The 21,835-nt window shown below is 33.6% G+C and overlaps 3 protein-coding genes across 3 annotated transcripts; 2 read left to right on the top strand and 1 right to left on the bottom strand.

Annotated features, from left to right (window-relative positions):
• Nucleotides 1–3,601: 3,601 nt before the first annotated feature.
• On the top strand, nt 3,602–6,313 carry LOC120175620 (transcription factor RF2a-like). The gene is made up of 4 exons (XM_039182233.1): nt 3,602–4,941; nt 5,019–5,151; nt 5,232–5,316; nt 5,773–6,313. The coding sequence occupies exons 1-4, from the start codon at nt 3,620–3,622 to the stop codon at nt 6,000–6,002; spliced, it is 1,770 nt and encodes a 589-aa protein (XP_039038164.1). The 5' UTR covers nt 3,602–3,619; the 3' UTR covers nt 6,003–6,313.
• Nucleotides 6,314–13,839: 7,526 nt separating this feature from the next.
• LOC120175624 (auxin-responsive protein SAUR50-like) lies at nt 13,840–14,349 on the top strand. The gene has a single exon (XM_039182235.1). The coding sequence runs from the start codon at nt 13,881–13,883 to the stop codon at nt 14,196–14,198; it is 318 nt and encodes a 105-aa protein (XP_039038166.1). The 5' UTR covers nt 13,840–13,880; the 3' UTR covers nt 14,199–14,349.
• Nucleotides 14,350–17,928: 3,579 nt separating this feature from the next.
• LOC120175493 lies at nt 17,929–20,457 on the bottom strand. The gene has a single exon (XM_039182117.1). It carries the CDS (start codon nt 20,455–20,457, stop codon nt 17,929–17,931), a length of 2,529 nt encoding a protein of 842 aa, XP_039038048.1.
• Between the last annotated feature and the right edge of the window lie 1,378 nt (nt 20,458–21,835).

The raw sequence follows: 21,835 nt of genomic DNA, 5'->3' as shown, positions 1-21,835 counted from the left end.
TAGCAATGACATTGAATTCCCTCCAATTACCAAGGGGACTCCCCAACCAAATCCTCAACACAGTGAAGTTGCTGTCAAAACCCTCTCCTTACACTACTATCATTGTTTCCATACACAATAGTAAGAATTACCATGCTCCCCCAAGCCTACCCTTAATAGAGATAGACTGGTCAACAAAATGCAAAACAAAAAAAATCAACCTCTTCTTCCAAAGAACCCAAACTATCTCATTATCCACATAATCATAATTCCAACAATAATTCCACTCATCAACTTATCTAGAAATAATATATGGACCTTAAGACTCCTAACCCTAGTCTCAAACAAGCAAAGAATTTCAACCTGAAGTCTTTCTACTCTCTACAACACTGACCTTTATTCAATTGGAGAAAATTAGAAAAGTTGGGTCTGATATTGCTTGTTCAGTTGGAGGTATGGTATCTTCTCCTTTATTATGACTGTAATGTTTTAGAATGTTAGGGGGTTTAATCACCCAAAAAAATTATTATGTTTATATTGGCCTAGTCTATAATTTTTTTATTCACCACTGACCAATTTAGAATGAAAGATATAGTTTGGGGATGAAACTAAAATGTTCAAAAGTTTGAGTACTGATTTAGAATGATAATCATATTTTAAGGATGGAATTGAAATATTTAGAAGTTTAGGGACCAATTTAGAACAAACACCATTGTTTGAGGATGTATGATGCAATTAACTATTTAACCATTTCTTGGGACAAATTAATTAAGACGTTCTTATTGTAAGAAAAAATATATATAATTTCTGGAATATTTCAGTTAATCATAACCAATATATGTTGGTTTGGTCTCAACTGCATGTCCCTGTCTGTCGGTAGCTTAGAACTAGGATCAATGATATATGTATTAAAAAAACATTATTTATTAGAAACATATATCTAAAGCATGATTAAGATAAGGACAACTTTTAAAAGTAGTAAAAGTTTCGGTCTGAGTCCCTTAGCATTAATTAGTATGGGTCAAATGTTTAAATTAAGAAAAAAAATATATATCAATCGAGTTTTTATCTATTCGAATATGATATGAGTATAATATTTATAGGGTAAATTACTTATTTAGTATTTAAATTATTAATTTTAGTACTTAAACTTTTAATTTTTTAAAAATTTAACGCTAATTTATGAAAAAATTAAAAGTTTAGGTACTAAAACGAAACAAAATGATAATTTAGGTAATAAATGTGCTAAGTTTTTAACAGTTGCGTACTAAAATGAAACAAAAACTAAAAGTTACGTATAGTTTTAAAAAAATTGAAAGTTTAGATATTGAAATGAATCAAAACTGATAGTTTAGGTAATAAATATGTAGTTTATCCTACTTTTTTATCTGTTATCTAGTTTGACTTGAGTTAAAAAAAGTTATATCTCAATTTTTAAGGCAGAAACACATACCAAACTTGACCCAATATATATATATATATATATATATATATATATAATTCTTATTTTTATTAGAAAAAATTGAGACTTAATTGAAAAAAATTGATCAAATATTATCTTTTAGTCGAATCAAATATTTTTCATCCCAAATTTGATCTGACCCTCAGTTTTAAAAAATTCGACTTGAATTTATTTTTTTAAAGAAACCAATCTGATAAGATTAGATCAGATCAAATTCCGTTGAATTTAAATCAAATATCTATCTCTAATAATGTTATATATTAATAATTTGTGTGAGATTGCTTCTAAGCACTCATAGATTGTAGTTCAAGTTCATTGCATGTTCTTACACATCTTATCTAGCAAACTTGACATTGAATATTGTAATGATTAGCATTTGCAAAACATGCATGCATTGCCTAAGTTGTAATAATTTGTCTAAATCGGTCAAATGGAATTAAACTAATATTCAATTTTAAAGAAATCCCTAAACAATTATTATTTTTTATAATCATTGATATATGATCTATTTATTGACTAATCTGGATCAGGTATTCGATCATTCTAACCCATTTTACTCCATTCGCAATCGTCAGGATTCTTATCCATGATCTTTCTTAAGGGATTTAGTGCCTCATCCCACTAAACCATATGATTGTTGATAACAATTATTCGTTGATTTAATTTTCAAATTAGGATCAAGTTCAAAAAAGGCATAATACAATAGCCTTCCATGTTTACTAAAATGATAATTTTGTTCTCTATTATTTTTGGAGTATTTTGACTACAACATTTTATTTTAGGTAAAAATACCCTCTATATATGAAAATAATTAGTTAATACACGATTAAGGCTCCAAAATGAGAGCATTTTTCAATCTAAAATGAAATATTGAGGGCTAAAATGCCCCATAAAAAAAGAACAAGGGTTATAATGATTATTATGTCAAATGTTAGATTTTTTTTGTCCTAGAACGAAAGGTCGGGGCCAAAATGCTCCAAAAAATAGAAAATGAGGTAAAATGACAATTTTGATAAACGTCGGGGGGCAAATTTTGGCATTATGTCCTAGAAAATTACAAGTTTTAACGATTATGGTTAGGGTTGTAAATTAGCGGAGTCGAGTTCGAGTATTGTTGAACTCAACTCAACTCGAAAACTCTTAAACGGAGCTCGACTTAGCTCGAAAACTCGTGTGCCTAAAATTTCCAAGCTCGACTCGAGCTCGAAATCATTAATTGAAGCTCGAAATGAAAAAAAATCTAAATTTAACTAGCTTGAAACCTCAAACTCAAACCTTAAATACATAAAAACATTATACTACATTTCAACATATAGACATTAATATTATTAATAATTTATTTTTTAAAATAAAATCTTAATAAATTACATTTTTGGGTTGTTCGCGAGCTTTTCAAGTCGAGTATCAATTAGTTCGTTTTGATTTGTTAAGAATTCGAGCCGAACTCGAATCTATTCGAGTAAAGCATTTATCGAAGGTTAATTAAATTAATCTCGAATAACTCGCTTGTTTGGAAAAAAAATGTAAAACGAGGTCAAAATCAAATTGAAATGCAAACCCCAAATGCAAACTTCACGCGCCATGACTATATAGATTACGTGCATATGAAACCCCATATTTTTCTAAACCCCAAATATCCCCCTAAAAAGGGGTATTTCGTTTTTCTACAGTCAGAAAAAAAGCAAGCGTTCTTCTTCTTTTCGAAGTTTGTAGAGTGACAAAGCACAATCACAATCCCATAAACCCTATATCCCTTTTCTTTTAATTCTCCATTTTTAATGATTTTACGATTTATCCTCTGAGAAACAAAGAGGGAGAAGTGTTTGTGTAAGAAAGAAAGCTTCCGCCACTAAATTTGGCCGAGATTTTAGTCCTAATTTCCACCTGCTTGTTCTTTGTTAATCTCCTTTGAAGGTACTTGAAACACACTACTAAATGATCTCAGTGGGTTTCTTTGCTCATCTTCATTTAATGTTACCTCGTTTTAATTTCGGTTGATTTCTACTTTACTTTTGTTTTTTTTTTCCTGGGCTTTAGTTTGATGTATTGTTGCTGTTTTAGTTTGGACTGAAATGGGTCTATGGGGTTGAGCTTGAATTGGCTAAACGTTTATCTTCTTTTGAGATTTTTTGGTATGATATTTATGTTTTTCTGTGATTATATTATTGATAGGAGAAAATGGGTGATGATGATGAAGGTAATACTGATGTGATGCAAAGGATTAAATCTTCATTTGGAACTTCATCATCTTCAATCCCTAAGCAAGCTTTATCGATGAATCATCTTGAAATCCCTCAGTTGAATCTTAATCAAATGAGGGCTGCTAGGCATTTCTCTCAATTTGGCAAAAACTTCAGTGGTAGTGGTAGTGGTAGTGGTGGCGGTGGTGGTGATGGTACTAATAAAAGAGTTGGTATTCCTCCTTCACACCCTAACCAGATCTCACCCATTTCGCCTTGTTCGCATATCGCCGTGTCCCGTCCTTCGAACCACCGAATGGGTTCTCAGAGTTTTAGTCCGGGACCGACTCAGTCCCGGTCTTTGTCGCAGCCGTCTTCGTTCTTTTCGTTTGATTCATTGCCCCCTTTGAGCCCTGCCCCATCTCGCAATTCTTTGTATGTGGCAGTTTCGGACCAGATCACTGATTTGTCAATGGAAGACCGGGATGCTGCTTTGCATTCTTTGTTGCCACCCTCCCCTTTTTCCAAGGGGAGTTCTCCGCGGGTCGGAGAGAGTTTGCCTCCACGAAATAAACATAGGCGGTCCAATAGTGATGTTCCATTTCAATTTAATACGATAATGCAACCTTTTCCGCCGTCACTTGTTCCGGCAAGGGGTGGTGGTTTGGAGCGATCACTGTCTGGTATGGAAAATTCGGGAGCGCCGAGGCCAGCTCAGTTGGTGAAAAAGGAAACGAGTTGGGAAAGAGGTAACGATGGCAATGCGGAAGGAATGGGTGAGAGGAAATCGGAAAGGGAAGTTGTGGATGATTTGTTTTCTGATTATATGAATTTGGATAACCTTGATTCCTTGAATTCTTCTGATGACAAGAACAATGGCCATGAGAATCATGAAGATTTGGACAGTAGAGCAAGTGGAACAAGGACCAAAGGAGGTGATAGCAGCGATAATGAAGCGGAAAGCAGTGCGAACGAGAGTGGGATTAGTGCATCACGCGGAGGAATGAATTCATCCGACAAGAGGGAAGGGATCAAAAGGACTGCAGGGGGAGACATTGCTCCTTCTTCTAGACATTTTAGAAGTGTTTCCATGGATAGTTTCATGGGGAAGTTGAACTTTGGTGATGAGTCGCCGAAACTGCCACCTTCACCCGGAACCCGTTCCGGACAACTCTCACCAAGCAATTCAATTGATGGAAATTCAGCTTTCTTTAGTTTGGAGCTCGGAAGTGGTGAGTTCAGTGAGGCTGAAACGAAGAAAATTATGGCAAACGAGAAGCTTGCAGAGATTGCAATGACTGATCCGAAGCGTGCTATGAGGTATTATACTTTTCAAGTCTGTGATAATTTTTTTGCTGATGCTATAGCATTGCACTTTATCGGATGGTCCTTTTAAGGATTTTGGCGAATCGCCAATCAGCTGCCCGTTCCAAAGAAAGGAAGATGCATTACATTTCAGAGTTGGAGCACAAGGTTCAGACTCTGCAGACCGAAGCTACCACCTTGTCTGCTCAACTAACACTTCTACAGGTGGAAAATTTAGAGCACACAATGTTATAGTTATATTTCCTACTTTTCTTTTCCTCATCCTCAACTTTCAATCGACGCAGAGAGATTCTGCCGGGCTCACAAACCAGAACAACGAGTTGAAGTTTCGTATTCAGGCCATGGAGCAACAGGCACAACTTCGTGATGGTATAATCCGATTTTCGTTTTGTTAGAACTTTTAGTCCTCTACTTTTGGCCGAAAAGTATCTGTTTTACTGCAACTATCCATCTTCTACTTTTATGGTACTGTTGAGAATGAGAGATTCTTAAGAAATTTATGCCCCTGCAAGTATCTAAGATATCTTGTATAGGAAATATATGGTTTGTACCTAAAATCATAGTGCATCAATAAGGAAAAATATCCTGAAACGGATATTATACGTGCTTGTATAGCTCTATTAGCACGTTCGTTTGATGCTCGTCTAATAAAATAAACATGTTACCTCTGTTCACAGTGTCTCGTACACGGGAACAACTAAACCTGCTGAACTTTATGTTTAGCCTGTCTCAGAGATGAAGGTTGTGGTCTGCATATTCGTCGTATTCATTTATCGGTGAAATTTTATGCCTCAATAACTCGACCCTTGTGTTGCATTTGGACAGCTCTCAATGAAACCTTAACCGCCGAGGTCTGGCGGCTAAAGCTTTCTACTCAAGAGCTAGGCGGTGATTCTGATCCTTCCAAGGGGATGGTTTCACAGCAGCTTCCTGTTAACCACCAGATGTTCCAGCTACACCAGCAGCAGTCTTTCCCAGCTAAACATTCCCCATCAGTTCCACTAGCAGCAGCTGCAACCCAAACAGCAGAACGGGAACACGATGACAAAATCTGAGTCGAACCAGTAGGTCGTTACTTCTCGAAGAGTTGACCAGTCACTCTGCCTATTTCAGTATGTTATTATTTCATATTCTCTTCATCTGCATCCATTCATTGGTTTTCTAACTCCGAGTTCGATGAGTCTGGAGTGTCGCGGTTTGGGTATCCGTCTCGGATCACAGAATAAAAACAAATATATAGCTAAAAACAATTATATATCATCTGTAATCATAGCTTTTCTTATAGTAGATAATTATATTGGAATGTAAGCATTAAGTTGACATTATTTGTTGCATTAACATTGGAAGATTTGGCTTGTCAGGTTTTGAAACAGGGATAAAGATGAGTCGGGTCTAACTAAGCTTTTGATCAATCTGAACCTGACTCGAGCATTATATGTTTTCATTTGTTACCCGATTTGATTAAGTTTTGGAAGATTTAATGACTCGAAATTTTACCTAATTTGAACTAACTTGATATTTTTTATTAGTAAAATGAAGATCTAATTAAAAAAAATATAAAGATAGATATTATTATTAGGTAAATAAAGTGTTAGAGATCCTTGTACTTTTGAAAAAAATCATTGCGATCCTCATATTATTTTGTATTATTTTCTCTCAATGTTGCTATTCAACTCATAAATTTAATGTGGTCTTTTAATCAATGTTTTTTTATCGTAGATCATTACGGTGTTGACGTGATAATTTATGGTTCTTACGTGATAATTTATGGTGTTGATTTGACAGTCAACGGTGCTGATGTGATAGTATATTTGACATATTTGAGTTATAAATTTAGTCCATTTGTCACGTTATCAATTACTGTGGATCGCTATGTAAGTACCGTAATGATCAACAACGAAAAACGTTGGTCAAAAGATTGCATCGGAGTTATTTTTTGTTAGAGGGTCACGTTGAGTGAAAAAATAATATAAAGATCACATTAGGTTTTTTAAGTACATGGATTGTAGATGTCTTTTCGTTTGTTATTTATAATCATCTTTAAATATATATAGAATAATTATATCATTATCTCATGTCCGAGATTTTTTTATCTTAAACTTAAATTAACTTGCCTAATTTGATCGCTTTTAAAATATCTAACTTAACCCAACATGAATCTAATTTTTTTAAAATCGTGGATACTTTTTTTCCTTTTCGTTTTTCAATATTTGAATCTCTATTAAAATATTTAGCGAGGTCTCATTTTCTTTCAAAGAAAATATATAACAAAATCAAATAAATCAAAATTTATACATTCAAATATCGGATGTACCCCTGATTTAAGAGGTCTATATATCATACCCATACCTATATATCAGTTGTAGTAGTAAAACCAGTTGGTACAAAGAAAGGACAAAACATGACTTCGGGAAGTGTTGATTTAGAACAATTTTTGAGGTACTGACAAAATATTCCAAAACAGTTCAGTTTATAGTTTTCCACTGACGGTCGAAACAACCCATGCTTTTGCGGTTAGAAGCAGTTGGGGAGGAACGAACCTCACATGACCTTACTACGTTGTCTTCACAATACTGGTTCGTGGCGCCAGAGTAACATGCAGATGGTAATTTAATTCAAAACTGATGGATTTTGATTTGATTTAATGTGATTGATTTTTAAAAAAATAAAATTGGGTTCGAATCAAATTTTTTAAGAGAATGAGATTGGGTCGGGTCGAATTCGGATGAAGGGTAAAAAACTTCAACCCATCCAACCCGGGAATAATAATATAATTTATTTAAATAAGTTCATTATTTTTTAATTAAATCATTATTTTATAATACATCATGTTGATTTTATACTCTAAAAATTCGGATCAAGTCGAAGTCGAGTTAAGGATATGTATTTCTTGGGTCAATTGTGTCGGGTGGAGGATATTTGATTTTTTGGGTTGAATCGGGTTGACCTAAACCTGACCTGACCCGATCTGTTACCATCCATAATAAAATGACCTTCGTTTTCAAGGATCGAGTGAGAGGAATGGAAATGACAATATATTTTATATTTTTTTATGTATTTTTATTTAAAAATTATTTTACCTCGTAAAATTTTATAAGTTCAATATTAGTTTCCTAAAATTTTTATAAATTTAAATTACTCCCTTAACATAAAATCTTATTCGGTTTCTTATCCTAGATAAGAAAGCCAATGTCTTTTTTTTTGGGTAAATTATATGATTAGTACTTAAACTATTAGTTTTGATTCCTTTTAGTACCTAAACTTTATTTTTTTTTCAAAATCATACCTAAAGTTTATTTTTGGTTTCATTTTAGTATTCTGCCGTTAAAAACTTTTGTTTTTGTTTCATTTTAGTACTCTATTAAAAATTTTAAGTTAAGTTTGAAGAAATTGAAAGTTTATGTACTAAATGTGTTAAGTTTTTAATGGTAGAGTACTAAAATAAAATGAAAACTAAATATTAGGTATGATTTTGAATTTTTTTAAACTTTTAAATACTAAAACTAACCAAAACTTATAATTTAGGCATTAAATGCTAAGTTTACCCATTCTTTTTTCAACTATTAAAGAATAAGAAAACAGTGTGCCTCTCGGCCTCTCCTGGTTCAACAGAGCACCGTATTTAGGTGAGCAAGCGGGTGGGCCTTTCGTTGATGTTTTTCATCCAGTCCCCCCCCCCTCACAGAACATGCAGATGTTGCTGTCGTAGATGGTGACTAGTGGGGTCTGATTTGATTGATGTCTGGTTGGTTGTTCTTTGTTTTCGCCGTAAATCATGCACTTTAGTCCTAAAGAAACAATGCCTAATTGTCTATCCGTACCATGATTTGGTTTGGTCTTTGCTTTCAGCTGATTAAGGCAAGATTTGGATATGGATTTGGGATTCAGTTGAAGAATTGACCGATATTGCATTCCAGTTGGCCTCACCTTTTAAATTCAACGTTCTAACTCATTTAAGGGTAAATTAACCGGATAGTCTACTATGTTTAGTGTCTTATCGACTTTGATCACCAATTTAAAAATTAAGGGAAAACGGTCCCTAACGCTATCGATTCATTCAATTTTAGTCCCTTAACCATTACTTTTCATTAACCCCTTTTGTTTAAGTCCCTAACATGGCTGAACTAAAATCGAACGCGAGTTAACAATTGAGTGACTACAAATGAATAGATCGATAATATTAGGGACAATTCCCTCTTAATTTTTAAACTGGTGACCATAGTCGGTTAGATCGAAAACATAGAGAAACTATCTGCATAGTTTACCCCTGATTTAGTTGATTTAATATTTATCAGTATTTTTAGGTAAAGTACACAAATGGTCCAACTATATGGTATTACTTTATTAAGTTCTTTGACTATTAAAAATTATAAAATGATCCTCATACTATAAAATATTATTTTGTCAAGTCCTCTGACTATTAAAAGTTACAAAATGATCACATGGCTATTCATTATGTTCCAAACTTGTCATTTTTTTTAAAAAAATGGACGATATTCTGAGCTAAACACCAACATGTTGACTGTGATATAATAAAATTTAATATTAGAATTTCAAATGACCATCATATCTCACTCATCATGTTAAAGTCCAGTTTAAACAACTGCTAATTTTTTAATGAAAAAAATAAGTTTGGAACATAATGAATAGTCATGTGACTGTTTTGTAACTTTAAATAGTCGAGAGACTTAACAAAACAACATTCTATAGATGGAGAACCATTTTGTAACTTTTAATAGTCGGAAGACTTAATAAAGTAATATCCTATAATTAGGGATCATTTGTGTACTTTACCCTATTTTTTAAAAATATTTTTAATTTAAACCTTTAAAATTATTATTTTTAAATATTATTGATATTTAATTTATTATCAATAGTTGAATCTTTGACTTACGTTTAACCGACGAGTTATTAAAAAATCCATTAAACCTCCTAAAATTTTGGAATTATTCAATTAGATCTTCTTTTTTTTTCTACAAAAATTATCATTAAATATATTATTTTTTGGGTAAGTACGCAAATGGTCCCCGGCTATAGGATAATGATTTTATTAAGTCCTTGAGTATTAAAAGTTATAAAACGATCCCTCAATTATAGAGAGTTGATTTATTGGTTCCCTCGACTATTAAACCTTTAAAAATGGTCACTCGACTACTCATTATGTTCCGGACTCATCCATTTCCTTTAAAAATTTAATGGTCGTATGATTTGAACATAAACATGTTGACCGAGATATGTTAGTCCTTTAAGATTCCGATGTCAGATTTTATCATATCTCAGTCAGTAGGTTAACGTACAACTCAGGTTACCGAGGACGAGTTTGGAACATAATTAATAGTCAAGTGACAATTTTGTAGCTTTTAATAGTCAAGGGACTCAACAAGCAACTTCCTACAGTTAGGAGACTATTTTGTAATTTTTAATAATCAAGTGACTCAATAAAGCATTATCTTATAGTCAGGGGATTATTTGTGTACGTTATCCTATTTTTAATTTTTTTTATTAAACCTCTAAAAATTGATTAAACCCTCAATTTATACGATAAAGACCCATCATTGTGCTAGGGTCCAGCATGAGAAAAACAAAAAGAGAGATGAAAATGAAATGAAGGACATTGCCGTATAAATAATAAATCTAGGTCCTTTTTTTTTATCACTTTATGAGCCTTGGAACATGGAGAATATAAGGTTTTTATGTGTCTGAAATGGAACTAGGCCAGACCTGGGAGGATATAAGTGGTGCCTATTTGAAGTGCACCAACTATCTAAATATGCTCTTATTTTGATGGACCACATGCAATAATCATATTCGAATTAATATTTGAGCTTATAAGGCTAAGTTCGAATCCTATCACTGTCACTCTTGGTGGACAATTTGTAAATTCATATGTAAATTTCAATTGGGTCTTAGGTATGTTCTGGCCCTAGATTGTGGGAGTCATCCCTTACCTAAACTTTTATGTACAAAAATAAAAAGAAAGAAAAACTTAACCAGAAACATTTTAAAGTTAGATGTCATTTGTGTAATTAATCCCAAACAAGAAACATGATAACTTCTTTTCTTATTCGTTTTATATACGGGTAAAGAATAAATTTTATAACTGAACTTTATTTTATCTCTTATTTTATTCATTGTGTTTTAAATGAGTAAAATAAATTAATTTTTTGGTCACTTAATCGTTTCCTCACTAACGACGTCATGACATGTCTTTTTTATTTTATTTTTTAATGGGTAAAATACAAGTGTAATCACTAAACTTTACTCTCATTCCTATTTCGCTCATTATACTTTTAATTAATTTCAATTTAATCACTGAATTTTATGCATTGGATTTTTTGGTCACTCCTCTATTAACATAATGTTGTTAGTGAGAAAACAATTGAATGTCTAAAAAAAACCCAATGCATTAAGTTCAGTGAGAAAATTAAAAAGATTTAAGTACATTGAGTAGAATAAGAGTGAGAGTAAATTTTTGTTATCAAATTTGTAATTTACCCTTTATATTCACAAAATGCACCCACGCATTGTTAGTTTGTACAATTTGGTGTTTGTTGGTGGAATAAACAATGGATTACTGACATTTTCAACTCAAATAGAGTATTAATTATTCTTAAACAACGTAAGATGATGCTACAAGTTACAAGCAAGTGTTGTCTTCTACGTCAAGCATCTTTATTTTCTTCATTTTTAATTGGCAAAAATGTATCAAATGTGCTGATGTGGCAGTCCACAATGTTGACATAACAGTCTAAGGTAACATATTAATATAGTGGATGACATGGTAGATTGACTTAATTAGTAATTCAAACATGACATATGGACTGTCACATCAGTATCGTGGACTGCCACATCATTACGGTGAACTGACACGTCGGTACTGTAATGGTCAAAGACGAAAATTGTTGGTCAAATGATCACATTCGATTTATTTTATTAGTTGGAGAGCTACAATGAGAGAGAAAAATACAACGAGGGCCACAGTGTGTTTTATCTCAAAATTACAGGGACCTCTAATCCCTTTTTGCCTTATTCTTTTCATTTTTAATTGCACTCATATATATATATATATGGTAAACAACGTATTTAGCTTTTATTTTTTTAAAATCATACCTAACAAATCCCTTTTTGCCTTACTCTTTTAATTTTTTTAAATTTTTAATTGCACTTATATATATATATATATATGTGGTAAACAACGTATTTAACTTTTATTTTTTTAAAATCATATCTAACATTTAATTTTTGTTTCATTTTAGTATCTTATCGTTAAAAACTTAATGTGTTTAGTACCTAAACTATCAGTTTTTTTTGTTTTAATACCTAAAATTTCAAAACTTAACATTAAATTTTGAACATGGGTATTAAACTGAAATAAAAACTAAACTTTAGGTATGGTTTTGAAAAAAACTAAAAGTTTATATACTAAAACGGGCCAAAACCGATAGTTTAGGTACTAAACACGTAATTTACCCATATATATATATATATATATATATATATCTCATTGGCTCTGCAATAAACAATGCCATAGGCCCAGAAGTTGCAGATACAAAGAAAGAGAGAGACAGGGTTTTATTTATTACCATGTGGGCCTGACCTGGTTTGCGTTTTTTCAGATGAAATATGATCAACTGAACAGACCATGTAAAAGAAAATTGCAAATGTGGTCAAAACCTGCAAATCCAGCAGTAAAAAACCACATGGGTTTCTGTTTCTTCTGCCCTTTAGACAAGCAAATCACAAGACAAGGTGATCGCAAAGATTCAAATGTTCAAACCAACAGAACCTGTTGTACTTTCCAGTGAACTCATCATCGGTCCGTGATTTCAGGTCAGAAAGAGAGATAGTGTGTGTGAAGAGAGAGATTATAGGGTTTAGTAGATTAATTAAAGCCATATGCCACGTACGTACTACGAGATTTAAGAATTCCTTTTATTAGGTTTTAAAAGACGACACTTTTACTGTAATAAGATGCATGGGGCACATGTAGGGGAAAAGTAGGAGGGAGGGACAGGATTTTCATTTTTGTTTGTCTTGTAAGATAATCTAAAATTGTTTTGAACAATGAAGTTATTATTAACCGAGACCTAGGGGAATGGGATTAGCATCATAAACAAAGCAACATGCAATCGTTGAACGGTATGCTTGTTAGTACTATTCAGTATCTTTATTGACCTTATTGTCATTTGTTTATGTATATTGAAAATATGGTAATCTAACCCCTCTTTTTCTTAAGAATTTGTTAGGGTTTGGTATGATCTAAAAAGTTTATAATATGATTCTCTTAATTAAGAAATAAATTTTAGAAAACGAAGATTTATGATAGATATAAGGATGGCAATACGTTCAATCACATCGGATCATATTCTTTATTGATTCAAACTCGATCAGACTACTATAATCGCCACTCGACACTTAATCTGACTTGAATCTCAATCCAAAATCTAGGGTAAAAAATCACACTTGATCGGAATTGGGTTAAGATTCACTTACACATAGTGTATCCTTTTAGTATCGTTGAACGATAGAAAATCAAATGCTGTGATTAACTCTTTATTTTTTTCGGTGAATATATTATTATTTTTTACTGTTAAACTCAACATTTGATTTCTCTCGTCAAATGATCATAAAAAGGTGTAAAACTCTTAATTTTACATTGGGTGTAAACTTATCCTGCCACACACTTGTTCTATGATTTAATGTACTTTATGAAATATGAGAATCAACATGGGATCCAATATTTAATTTTACCCCACTTGTTGAATTAACCAAAATACAATATGATTCTATAGTCTTGCCTTTGTCCTAGAACTGCCCCCACACTCTCGCATGAATTTGAACTTCATAAATAAACACCCCCTTCTCCTCCTTCAATCCTCCCACACACTCCCTTCATCTCCTTCACGCTCTCTTCTGCTTCAGAGAACTCATCAATGGCGGTCAGGAAATCATCCAAGCTCCCTCAGACCGCCGTTCTGAAGCAAATCCTCAAGCGGTGCTCCAGTCTGGGCAAGAGACACGGCGGCTACGACGAAGACGGACTCCCCCTCGACGTCCCCAAAGGCCATTTCGCTGTTTACGTCGGCGAGAAGAGGAGCAGGTACATCGTGCCCATCTCGTTCTTGCATCACCCCGAGTTCCAGTGCTTGCTCCGACTAGCCGAGGAAGAGTTCGGGTTCGACCACGACATGGGACTCACTATCCCTTGTGAAGAAGTCGTTTTCCGCTGTCTCACTTCCATGCTCCGATGAACTGCAAAAAAAAAACGATTGAGCTTTTGGAGAAGATGAAGATGGATGAGATAAGCATATATAGCAGCATTCTATGGCGCTATGCTTTTCTTCTTTTTCTTTTTAAACATCGATTCTTCTGGGTTTTTTTTCTTTTCATTTTTCTACTATTTTGAACCCATTAATCTGGGTTTTTCTTCTTCTTGACGTGACTAACTTAGCCCAAGAACTATGAAGTTTCTTCTTTTTTCTGGGTTTAATAAGCTGTACAAAGTATGCTCATTGTTAAGAAAAGCAAATTTATTTAAGAGTCCTTTTATGATTTATTTTCATTATATTCCATTTGGATTAAAGTTAGAGATTAATAAGGGAAATTATAAATTTAGTTTATAAACTGTCAGTATTGGTATTTTTTATAATTAAACTTTCAAATTTTCAAAAAGCATATCTAAAGTTTAGTTTTTATTTCAATTTAGTATTTCTATTCAAAATTTAAAATTAAATTTTTTAAAAAATCAAAATTTTAAGAATTAAAATGGACCAAAATTAATAGATTAGGTACTAAACGTGTTAAGTTTTTAATGGTGGTACTAAATTGGAACACAAACTAAACTTTAGGTATGATTTTGAAAAACAATTAAAAGTTTAGGCATTAAAATGTACCAAATTTGATAGTTTAGATAGTGTACCTTATTAATAATTATGTTTAAAAATGGGTAAATTACAAGCTTAATATCTGAACTATCATGTTTATTTCGTTTTAGTACCCAAACTTTATTTTTTAGAACTATACCCAATGTTTAATTTAGGTTTTAATTTAATTTTATGCCGTTAAAAACTCAACGACAATGATCATATGGAATTATTTTTCCTTTTTTGATATTTTAAGCGTCTTGTAACGTAAATTGCACGCCCCTAGTGTCATTAAGTTTTTAACAGTAGGGTACTAAACTAAAATTTAAACTAAACGTTAAATATGATTAAAAAATAAAGTTTAGGTTAAATCAGAACAAAAATAATAGTTTAAGTACTAAATTTATAATTTACCCAAAAGAGTCAATCAAGTGTAACTTTTCCTTCATTATTTCTTCTTCATAGAAGTTGAATTATTTTTTAAAAAAAATATCAAAATTCTTATCACTCATTCCAACAAGCATTAATAAATTTGGAGCATGGATAAAAAAATTCATTTTGGTAATAGGAATCCATATGAGTCGGGTTGGATTGAATTTTGGCCCACTTGAACCGGCATCGAGTATTACACTCTTTCATCTCTTTTTTATTCGAGTATTACACTTTTTTATCCGTCATCGATCTTGAGTATTACTCTTTTTCATCCATTACTCAATTCGAGTTTAAGAAATTTCACCTAATATGATTTTAGATAAAAATCCACATCAAACACACACATATATAACTCCTTTCATTAGGTAAAATGAGAAACTAATCGAAAAAAATAAAAAAGAATTGCATTATTATAGTTATCTCTAAAGTTTTTAGTGATAATTATATTATTATTTCATATTAAATCAATTTGAATAATTTTAACCTTAAATCAATTAGATTAAAATCAGAACATGTCAGATTGGTTACAAATGTTCACTCCTTACACTGGCGGGGCTAATATTTATCGAGGAGTGTACACTTCTTTCGATAAGATCTTGATCCTTTAAAAAAATAAATTGACCCCATCTTTTAAAAAATATTTAATCAACAAATAATTAAATCCAATTTTTCTACTTAAAAGAAAATTGTTATATACTTTTTTATTTAACGCCTCAAAATAAAATTTTTAGTTCCGTATCTGCCTACTTACGACTGAGGGGACTATTACAATTTGGTGCATTGGCGGTGCAATTAGGTCGATCGGGACCACATTGATCGGACCATTTGAGCCATATATATATATATGTGTGTGTGTGAATCTGGTTCTTCCAATACATGGACCAGTATTGAAACCAAAGGTAGCTGGTCCTAAATGTATCCCTTTTCCTGCAACCTTTCTTGTTTCTAACTGTAGCCACGAAATACTAATGCGTTTGGTTTAAGTAGTAAACAACTTCATTTTGTTTAAATAGGTCTCGAGTTCGAGTCATTGTGAATGTAAAAAATCTTCGTTAAGAGACTCATTTATTAAATTAAGTGTACGGCTCGGATTGGTTCGAATTAGTCAAAACGAAACTTTGAAAACCGAAGAAGCAGATAAAAGAAATGTAGCCACGAAATGCCTACCGACATCATCTTCAATGTGTAATGCTTCTGCAATCTCCTCATCAGCCGTAACAATATATATATATATAGTTTAAAATACATTTATACAGTAGAAAACACGTTGATATTAAAATATAGTTATTAAATTAAATAAAATTAATAGTTGAGATTAAAATTTTGTTCATTCTCATTATGCATCTCTACTGATATCTTCATTTTTAACCGCGTATATTAATTTTATTTAATCTAATAATTATATTACATAATTGAATATCAAACTATTCAGATAATTTCTCAATTATATGATTTTTTAGGTTTAATTATGAAACAAGTGGCTAAACTATACCGTTATTCACGAATTGGTGCCTAAACTATTTTTTAAATTATCTAGGTGTCTAACGTTACAAATGTTGTCACCGTTAAGTGACACGTATAGCTATTAGGTAATTGAAAATTTTATCTTTAAAAAACTTAAAAATATATTTTAAAAAATTCTAAAGTTTTAAAAATCTTTAAAACCTCACCAAACTTTAAAAACCCTATATCTAATCCCCATACCCATGCCCGTCGCCGTTGATATCGGTTGGACTTCCACCTAGTCATGCCACCGCAGAAGACCAATTATCCGAAGAAAAACCGCCATAACAGCAACCAAAGACTCCTAAAATAGCGATGAAACGGCGACCATCGTGACTCCATAGCATCAACCGACTACGGAGATGGCAAAGAAGGTGTCAGAGGCAATGGCCGTGGTGGAAAACGAAAGTGAAGTTAAGGTTAGGGTTTGAGGATTTTAAGGATTCTGAGATTTTTTTATAATTTTAAAAAATAGGATTTTTATTAAATATAATATTTTTCTATTTTTTTAATTATTTCAAAATTACCTGATTTTGTCACGTGTCTATTAACAGAGATTTTTAATGAATGTTACGTTCTGAACACCTAAAGTGATAACGTTTGTAACATTAGACACCTAGATAATTCAAAAATAATCTAGGCACCAATTCATGAAAAATAGTACAGTTCGAACATTTATTTATTTTTATAATTAATTTTTTTTTCATTTATGCCCACCGACTAAATAAAAATAAAAATAGTACAGTTCGAAGTGACTAAAATAAAAATGGAAGTTAAATTTGAATAATTAGAACGGAAATTGACCTAATTTTGATGACTAAAATCAAATCAATACTAACGCAAATAAACTATGTGCAACTAAAATAAAAAGGGAACATAAAGGTGACTAAAATGAAACCAAAAGTTAAATTTGGTGACTTAAACAAAAACATGAATTAAGTTTAGTGAGTTGTTTGTAACTTTTTTATGTTTATGAAAACTTCTTATAATTAGCAGATCCACCATGGAGTTTACCCTTTATACTAATCAATAAGACCCATGTTCTTAGCTCAAACCAAATCTTAGCAAGTTTACTGTATTCTTTTCCAGTGCATCAAACCAACCAGAGAAAGCCATAAGCATTAGAGACTACTTGCCAGCAGATCTTATTGCTTTTAGCTCTTCAACTAGTTTCTCGAGCCTGCTAATACGAGCTTCTAGTGCTAATCCCGGTATGTCGGTAACAACTGCACTTTCCTTCGACGCCATTGACGCTTAGCATTTTGTGAATCGGTTGTTTGGGGTTGTCGCCAATTTGACGTTCCGTTCTTCCTGATTCTCCTCCCATCACGACTTCCTCCCGCGCCATCTTTAGTTCCCCCTGATCCTTGTAGGGACCTTCGAAAGTTTGTCCTGATCTTAGCACGGATTCATCCTCGATAACCTTTTCTGCCAACATTGCTAATGGCTCGAAGTATTTAACAACCTCGTCGTCTGCAATTGTCGATGAAAGACCTTGGGAACGGCCTGATGGGTTTCCATCGTCGTCCGAATCTTTAGTTCGGATTTTACATCGCTTGTTGCAGGATCTCATCATTTCTACGATTGTTGGGTTATAATCCTCAGTAGAATCCTCTGCTTCCTTTCCTTTAGAGATACGCTCGAGACTGATAGGGTCCAGGGAGCTGCATTGGTTCTTTCTTTCTATGGTGCATGGTGATTCTTTTGCACTCGCTGAAGGTAAAACATGGGAGGCGACATCGCTGCTGGCTTCCTCCTTGTCTTTCGTAACCAATGCTGGATTTTTGGAGCTTCGGAAAGCCGATCTAGAAGAGGCAGACACAGGGGTATCTTTCTTCATTCCTTTAGATTTCTCTGCACACTTTAAGCGTTTTTTGCTCAAACTGGGAGAAGCAGAATCACTGTCGTCTCTATTCTTCCTTTTCAAAGTTCGTGCTGATTCTTTCGAGCTTCCCAAAGGAACATTGGGAGAAGAAGATTCTTCCCTGCCCTTTTTGTTTCCTTTTGGATTCTTGGTTGATTTCTTAGAGTTCTTTCCACAAGAGGCAGAAGAACTCGATCCATTGTTGCACACTTGCTTTTCTTCCAAAATCTGGGATACACTCTTTGATTTCTTAGTCTTGACGACACTGTCTCGTTGTTTCTTTGAGCTCTTCACGGTGCAATTAGGCAAAACAGATGGATCATTAGCTTCCGTCTTTCTATGGAAACTCTCTATTTTCTGATGAAAGCCGGAGCAACCTGAAGAAGTTTTCCCATGCTTCTTTCCTTTGGGATTCTTTGCTGATTTCTTCAAACCCTTAGCTGTGCCTTTGCTCTCGAACACCGAATCCTTCCACCACTTCAGGTACCGTGCTGTAACACCAGCCTTATAGAGCCGAGATGGAATGTACAATTTTACACCAGTCAGTGATTCACAGTAATTGAGCCAGGCAATCTCATGAGTCTGATTTTTCGATTGCGGAACAAAATCTGGAATATCCTGATCCATTCCAAATTGCCTTGCAACTCGGTGCGGAAGGTACTGTTCTATGCAATCAACTCCCACTAGCTCACTAGCCCTCAAGCATCGGACAAAGGACTCTAGTTCTTTATCGAGTCGTGCAGTGGTCCGTATACAAACTTCATTCTCTCTATAAAACTTAGGTTGTTTCCAGTGATCGATCTGCATAGTATAAGGACGCCATTTGAAACTTCCACCAGCCGATTCTAGAACTAACCTCACATTCTCAACCTTGCAACTCACATCATGCCATCGAACCAGCCTCGGCTCACCTTTTGGTATCGGATTCGGTTGAGGTCTTAGCTCTGCAAACCTCTCCCAAGCCCAAACCTGAACTAATTGAAACGGCGACCAAAGGGTAAGCTTAAACACCTCTTCTTTCGCCATTTTAGTCGAAGCAATGATAGCATCTTTCAACAAACACAAGTCTCTATAAATACTAGCAAGCACAGCAGGTGCTAAAGCAAGCTTTGTCCCTCTAGCTAAATGAACAGCAATGGAGAAAACATGTTCTCGAATCGTTTCATACGCGTTGGTGAAAACATACCTCGAAAGCCAAAAGGCGAGGAAAGCTTCGTGCTCCAATTCGCCGCCATTGTCCATGAATCTCTGCATCCACAAACGAGGGCAGGCCTTTTTAGCTTTGCTTCTCACGATTTCGATCCGAACGTTCTTTAACCCCTCTTCAAGCTCCTTCGATTCATCGGTATCGAGCTCGGCGAAAACAGGGGAACCCAGAACGGAAAATCCCCCGAGAATCATGACATCTTCGAGTGTAACACTGGCTTCGCCCCATGGAAAAACGAAACTTTTGGTTTCACAACACCATTTCTCAGCTAATCCGAGAACTAAATCACTGTTTCGCTTAATCTGGTAAGTGGAGTTCAAGATGGCGTCGAAGATTCCTGCTTTCTTCCAAGTCGATTCATGCAAAACCCTCATTTTGTCGACCCAAATCGACCAATTACTTGCCCGGCATCTCCACCCATGGTAACCGATACTCAAAGGCAGATCTTTGGGATTAAAAGAAGATTGTTCCAGAGATGAAAGATTTTGTGAAGGGAGCTTGGGAAGTGGGGTTTTGAGGGAACTGAAAATGGGTTTGAGGAAACGAGCTGTTTTAGAACAAGGGTCAAGGGTTTGGCAACCTGGTGTAACCATGAGCTCTTCTTCTCTTACTTCAACCAAGCTCGTTTCGGGTCCTTCCATGGCTGAATTTAGGAGGTTCGAACAAAAAAAATAGTGCAACACTCTAGGTGTTCGAAATATTTTTATTGAAAAAATCTCAAGCGGATAAATTATTTTTAAAAAAACGGAATTTTTAACACGGTATACCAAATGGAAAGAGCAAGAAGAAACTAAGACGGAGAGTGTTTGCGGCGGAGTAAGTACATGGCGGCGGCGGCACCGTCACTTCGCCTTGATTTATTTGTAGATTTGAGCGACGTACGGACGGACGTATGGCATAAACCAAGCTTTGGCGAAGAGAGGGGACAAGACCTGAGATTTTTCACCTTGAGGTTTAATCGCGTGCGGTTGTTACCATTTTTTATATGTTTTGTGGAGGTTTGCATTAAGCGACGACGTTTCAGCTCGTTTTTACGTCGAAGTTGGTAACGTTGGAGTCTATATTTTTAGGAAAAGACATCATGGTTACTGTATTTTTTAAGGAAAAAAAATAGTTAATCTAACATTTATATTATTTTTCTTTTAATATAATCATTTAATTCATAAAATAAGAAATGATCATCTAGCTCAGTTGGTAGAGCACAAGGTTCTTAATCTTGTGGTTGTGGGATCGAGTCCTACAGAGGGCATTTTAAAATTCGGAGGTCTCTTACGGAAACTGCTCTCAACCTAGTGTTGGGGGTAACCTACTATCTTATCTCCCCTAACCTCATATATATGGGAAAAAGGGACAGCCATTTAATTCATAAAATAAATTTATTGTAATCTTTGATAAACATTATTTTTTATTGATTGTTATGGTATAATCGTGATAGTTTATGGTACTAATGTGGTAGTTCATGATAATGATATGATAATTCATCTGTCATACGTGTTTAAGTTATCAATTTAGCTCATCTATTATGTAATCTACGACGTTAATTTGTCAACGTAGACTGTCAGATCAACATCGTAAACCACCATGTCAACACCGTAAATTATTACATCAATACCATAACGGTCAATAAAGAAAAATATTAATCAAAGAAACACATTAGATTTATTTTTTAAATTTGAATATCACATAGAGAGAAAAATAATATGAGAGTCGTGTTAATTTTATTTTAAAAGTATTGACGCTTCTGATATATTTTTTAGTTTTTAAATGTCTAAAAATTTTGAATAGCTTGATATACGTAAATATTATACGTACCGAAACAAAGGGTTACCAAATTTATATAATAATTTTTAAAGTTAGCCCAAAATTTTTAATATAAATTATTTTAGAATGTTTATGAGTTTTATTTATTTTTTGTTTCGTGAGGTCAATTAATTCGGCAAAGTTTGTACAACTTCCTCATGCACCATCCAAATTCTCTCGCTTAATGGGTTTATCTCTACCTATTTTAATAAATTATGA

The sequence above is a fragment of the Hibiscus syriacus genome, unplaced genomic scaffold, assembly GCF_006381635.1.
Source record: "Hibiscus syriacus cultivar Baekdansim isolate YM2019G1 unplaced genomic scaffold, ASM638163v2 tig00112206_pilon, whole genome shotgun sequence".
Lineage (NCBI taxonomy): Eukaryota > Viridiplantae > Streptophyta > Magnoliopsida > Malvales > Malvaceae > Hibiscus > Hibiscus syriacus.
The sequence above is the reverse complement of the archived record's forward strand: the minus strand, read 5'-3'. Positions and strand labels throughout refer to the sequence as shown.